The sequence below is a fragment of the Trichechus manatus genome, unplaced genomic scaffold (genome assembly GCF_000243295.1).
Source record: "Trichechus manatus latirostris isolate Lorelei unplaced genomic scaffold, TriManLat1.0 scaffold00273, whole genome shotgun sequence".
Lineage (NCBI taxonomy): Eukaryota > Metazoa > Chordata > Mammalia > Sirenia > Trichechidae > Trichechus > Trichechus manatus.
Genome location: NW_004444209.1, coordinates 1578801 through 1581249, shown reverse-complemented (window position 1 = coordinate 1581249; position 2449 = coordinate 1578801). Strand labels below are relative to the sequence as shown.

Genomic DNA, 2449 nt, shown 5'->3' with positions numbered 1-2449 from the left:
TATGAAGGGTATTCAGCCTTTTCATGAAGTCGTATTCTCAGATGAAGCCACATCTACTGAAAAGTGAGGAAAGGAATTGTGAATAATTATGACAATGCAGAAAAGTGAGGAACTGTTTGTAGTTTTGTGAACAGTGATGTCTAAGCTACACAAAGATGGGAACAATGACAAAAGTAACACTGGAGAATTGAAACATATTTTAGGGAGTTTGTTATTCTGAATGTATAAAGAATTTATCCTGAGATGCCACCTATTAGAATCTATTCTTTCATGGCCCCGTAAAGGTTGTGTTGTGTGGAAAGAACAGGACAGGTGAAGTATCTACAAATACAGCACTAGAAAGATGAATTGACTTGAGTTCCTTCTGTGTCAAATTGTGTCACAGAGAAAGAAAATTCAATCCCAGAATCCCCACAAAAACATACACAGAGCTACTTCACCAGGCCAATGCACTTTATTATTTCTTCTGAACTAAACCGTCAGATAAACACATCTTTGGAACACACATCAGATAACTGTTTCTTCTTCCTCTGCCATTGTATCACTGCAGGGATTTATACTCGTAACACACGCAAAAGTCTGTGACCTATGTGAAACCACACCTTGGAGCACCATCTGTAAACCCAGCCCAAGTTGCCTTTGGGTAGTGCTTAGGGGAGGGAAAGTGGCTGATTAAAATGAAAAGGATTAAAATGACCATTATCTATTTTGATCTATAGAGATCAGTACACAAAGGTTTAAATCATCCTTCCCTAACTGGTTGTCTCTGCTAGAATGGTGGAAGGAAGACACTTTCCTGGTGGATGTGGCTTTTTAATAGCTATATGGCATTGATATATCATTTATGCTAACAGGAACAAGTTCTCGGATTTCATTTTTCCACTTACAAGTGATAAAGGCAAGTCTTCTCCTATAAAATGATTCATATTCACAGTCTGGTAATTTGGTTCCTCTTTTTAATTTACAATACAGACCTTTCATCACTTTCTTGCTCCTGTTACATTTTCTAATGCCATTCTTACATTTTATAAATGAGTTGTAACAGATCTTTCTTATCTCCTCATATACCTTTTGGAGGAAATAGTGTTCTTCCACACGACGAAGCTTATTGTGAATATTTTTAAACTTGATTGCATGGTTACAGTATTCAGTATCACCTAAATGTATTTGTTTTCCAGGTACAATAATCATTTTCCTTTTGAATTTTTCTTTGGTAGTTTCTGTGGTAGATCCTGTACCATAAAACTCTTCCAAATAATCCTCAAAATCTTCTTTCAAATGATTTGGTAAATGGAATGAATTTGATGTCATTTGGAACTGCACTGGTTGGAACAGAAGTAGTAGCAGAGGCAGTGGGTACATGATGACAGAAGTCTGCCACATTTTCTTGTGGGGGAATAAAAGAGATAAGGATATCTGGTCTATGGTGAAAAGCTACCTGCTTCTATTTCCTGTGCAGAGCCCATTTCCACCACCTAATTCTGTTCTAAACTTTAAGAGTTCAGAAATTTAAATATAACCTCAATTGACAACTCAAAATCTATTTAAATATCTCTGAAATAGTGACAAAAAAAATGACCTAACTAGGTCTATAGTCAGTCCTGAAGACTGGGGATAAGGGAGGGAAATTTGATAGACAGAAGAGACTGAAAGGAGAGAGAGAAGAAGAGAGAGAAATAGAAAGAGAGAGAAGAGAAATAGGAAGGAGAGGGGAGGTCTAGGATGGCAGTGGGGAGAGAGGAAGGGAGGCAGAGAGAGGGTCATCTGCTCCATCCATCTGGTCCAAATGCATTAGTTCCCTTCCAGAGGACTTAAGAAGTTGCACTGACAAGAGCCATAAGGGAGCCACCATCCTCTCATAAACATGCAGATGTGATAGGAAAATTTCTCATCTTAGGACTTTCTCCTCTTGCTTTTTTTGTGGTTGGGTGCTCTGTTCATTGTAGGATGTTTAGCAGCATCTCTGACTTCTACCCACTAACCAAATCAAGACCAAATGTGTTGTCATTGAGTTGATTCTGACTCATAGTGACCCTATAGGACAGAGTAGAACTGCCCCATAGGGTTTCCAAGGAGTGGCTGGTGGATTCGAACTGCCAGCCTTTTGGTTAGCAGCCATAGCTCTCAACCACTGTGCCACCAGGGCTCCATATCTACTAAATGCCAGTAATATTCACCCCCCCGAATTTTGACAACCATAATGTCTCCAGACATTGCCAATGTCACCTGAGCGTAGGGTGGCAATCATCCCTGCTTGTGATTCACTGCCCGAGCATTCTAGTAAGATAAATTTACTTATATTTATGATTTTAAACCTCATAGGTGTAGAAATGACAGAGAGAAAGATAGAGGGAAAAAAAGAGAGAGAGAACACTTAGATCTTTTTTAAATACATGCTATTGAAATGTTTCTTAAGTTTTTGCTGGTAATCTTGTGCAACAGAATAATC

General features: G+C 38.6%; 1 protein-coding gene across 1 annotated transcript; it reads right to left on the bottom strand.

Moving 5' to 3' along the window:
• Nucleotides 1–813: 813 nt before the first annotated feature.
• On the bottom strand, nucleotides 814–1383 carry RNASE9 (ribonuclease A family member 9 (inactive)). The gene has a single exon (XM_004390015.2). The coding sequence runs from the start codon at nucleotides 1381–1383 to the stop codon at nucleotides 814–816; it is 570 nt and encodes a 189-aa protein (XP_004390072.2).
• Nucleotides 1384–2449: the final 1066 nt, after the last annotated feature.

Coding starts and splice junctions, on each gene's coding strand:
- RNASE9 (XM_004390015.2), bottom strand. CDS start 1,383: ATGTGGCAGACTTCTGTCATCATGTACCCACTGCCTCTGCTACTACTT.